The 2,889-nt window shown below is 33.1% G+C and overlaps 1 protein-coding gene across 1 annotated transcript; it reads right to left on the bottom strand.

The window, feature by feature from the left end:
• Positions 1-468: 468 nt before the first annotated feature.
• On the bottom strand, positions 469-2,134 carry LOC107902579 (uncharacterized). The gene is made up of 2 exons (XM_016828737.2): positions 1,704-2,134; positions 469-1,000 (listed from the first exon to the last, which is right to left on the bottom strand). Exons 1-2 carry the CDS (start codon positions 2,014-2,016, stop codon positions 717-719), a joined length of 597 nt encoding a protein of 198 aa, XP_016684226.2. The 5' UTR covers positions 2,017-2,134; the 3' UTR covers positions 469-716.
• Positions 2,135-2,889: the final 755 nt, after the last annotated feature.

Genomic DNA, 2,889 nt, shown 5'->3' with positions numbered 1-2,889 from the left:
TATTAGGAGTTAAGACATTGATTGAAAAAATAGTGAAGGATAATGAATCCATTTGAATTTTGATACATTTCAATAAAAATATTTCCTACGTTATAGTATAAAGATAAAATCTAGTGACGTATTTGGTTTAAAGCAATGCAGCGATATTATTTCGTCTTCATTTTTCTTCAGCTCATGTGGAAACGTTTCGTCCACTCCATTGTGGTCCTAACTGCAATGGTCCCTTTGGTTGATAGTTAGAACTTGGAACAACTTTGGGGACAAATTGCCATTTTGAACCAAAGCAAGACGCCTGCTCCATTACTGGCAGAAATCTAGCAACATTTGTGAAAAATTCCCTATCTGTTTAAAATTCAACAATTATTCATATAAAATAAGTATTATTGTTACTAAATTCATGAAAGAAATATAAAAAAATTCCTCACTTGAGAAAGGGTTTTGATCCTATTGGCACTTGTAAGGTTAAAATATACAAATACTTGTTTTTGCATTAAAAACGTGCTCTTGTCTTAGGTCCAATCTAAAATGAATGGCACATCGTAACAATATTGTTCTGTTTTGGAATAGAATACAAGAAGAAGAAACCAATCAACTTTTTTAAAGCCAAAATGATAGCCCCAACACACACATATGGGCAATGGCGGAGGAAACCTTAGCTTAGCTTTTTCTTTACTTACTGTCCCTTTCTATACAAAAAAAAAAACCTAGGGAGTCTCTTATTCTTTAGTCTTCTTTGTGAGAGTCCTTGTTATCCAGCTCTTCTTCATAACCTTAACTCCCTCAGCCTTGTTGGACCTCTTCCACCTTACCAGCTGAAACAAATGACCCATCCGCTTTCGCCACCTCAGTGACCCACCTGGTTTGGGATGCTCTATCACACTCTTATTGCTCAAGCTGGCCTTCCACGACATGCTGCAATGCTCAAGTGATACCTTTGAAACTTTGCCTTTTCCCCATGAACCAACCCCATTCTCTTCGAACTTGATTGAGATAAATGAGTCTGCAAATACACAAGTATAATCTGGGGTTTCAAAAAGGAATTAAAAGTAACAATTGTTGCTAGTTGGCTACATTAATGGTAAGACCAACATATAGCCAGAAAAAGAATGTGAAGGAAAGCCATGCTTTATCAAAATTTGATAAGGTGAGGACATGATTAGCAAGACTTGACATGAAAGGGGTCCGTTTTTAATGGATGATTAGATGAATTTGTAATGATATTTGTTGTCTTCATATTACTAAGAAGTTGAATGATTTTGCACGAATCATCCAACAGATATATGGTGGTGTTGTTTTGGTTATATCTGGAATGATATAGGAAAGTTTTTTTTTTTTTTGAAAATTTCTGTTTGCAGATACTGGTCAGATACTAAAGCCAAGATGGATAAATTTATATGCATAATTGGATGGATTTTAGGATTTTCCAAAAACTATTAATGGCATTCCCATGAGTAAACCAATCATGCAAGGGATTTACTTTACTATGAACATTAAAAGGGGGGGGGGGAAGTTGCAGAGGAAAGCTGAAGAAAACAGGATAAGATTCTTGAATTTCCTGCTTTGACCACACTTTTGTCATTTACACAGACAATAAATTTGCCTATGAAGAGACATATGCATGCATGTAATTGATATTCAAGAACACACACATACCCCAAGAAAAAAAACCCAGTTTTTGCAAGACCAAGTTGAAATCGAAATACCTTCCTGACTGGTAGAAGCATCATGATCATCGAAATCTTGAGGTTTCAAATGGTTGAGGTGAGGTTGAGGACGATTGAGAAGGGAACCAAAAGCAAAGATGTTGGGGAGGTAAATGTGGGGTTTCTTTTGTGAAACACCTTGAAGGAATCTACTACGGCCAGCTCTGGTAGAGGATGAAGATGAAGAGCGCTGGCCTTGCTTTGAAGCTAAGACAAGAAGCCTCTCGTTTAAGCACAAAGGGCAAACCCCAATAACTACTTGTTTAGGATGGAAATAGCAGCATGAATTGTCTTCCCTGTACCCATTCATCATAGTAAAGGGGGGGGGGGGGGTTGTACTGGACTGGAAACAAAAGAGAAGCAAATGTGAACTCTTCCTTTAAAGACAAAACTATAAAAAAAAAAAGGACACGAATTGCTGCTCCTATACCTTCTTATATTGTGTAGAAAAAAAAAAGAAAATTTATATATTATTATTAAATATGATCACGAGATATGAATATAATATAAATATACACGAATTTTCGATCATAATAATGAGGTTGGCCCCTACCATCTCATAAGTTTAGACCAGAGTACGCACTACGCAGTGGTAAATTGGGGATTTTTCCTTTTAAGGATATTTTATATTTAAATTTAAATTTTATATATAAAAATTTTATTTCATTTAATTATTATAAATAAAAAACAAGCATATTATACTATGTTCCATATAACATACATAAATAATTATAATTATTTAATATAAAAAATAAATTGATTATATATATATATTTAAGATGAACCATCCATTCAACCAGGGAATTTGATCTACTTTAAAGCCAATTCTTTGACCACCTAATATTTGCTTTGAAAAGTGAAAACGTTTACCATATTGCGGTCTAACAAGAAAATGGTTGATTTATTTATTGGGAACAGTCTTTTAAAGATAGTAATATTTTAGAAAGTTGAACTCACAGTTCTTTTATATTTACAATAATATTATACAAATTAAATTAAAATTTAATCATACAAATTAAACTAAAATTCAACTGGTTAAAAGTATAAGTTCTTAATTTCGATATTTATGTTCATTTGGGCAAATTCTTAGGAAAACTTAAAATATATATATATAGTTTTGATTTGTTGGTGAGATTGGCACTTAAATAAATTTTCTTTTACCAAATTGTTGGTAAGATTTCCATAG

The sequence above is a fragment of the Gossypium hirsutum genome, chromosome D05 (assembly GCF_007990345.1).
Source record: "Gossypium hirsutum isolate 1008001.06 chromosome D05, Gossypium_hirsutum_v2.1, whole genome shotgun sequence".
Taxonomy (NCBI): Eukaryota; Viridiplantae; Streptophyta; class Magnoliopsida; order Malvales; family Malvaceae; genus Gossypium; species Gossypium hirsutum.
Note: the sequence above shows the minus strand (reverse complement) of the source record. Positions and strands in the feature narration are given on the sequence as shown.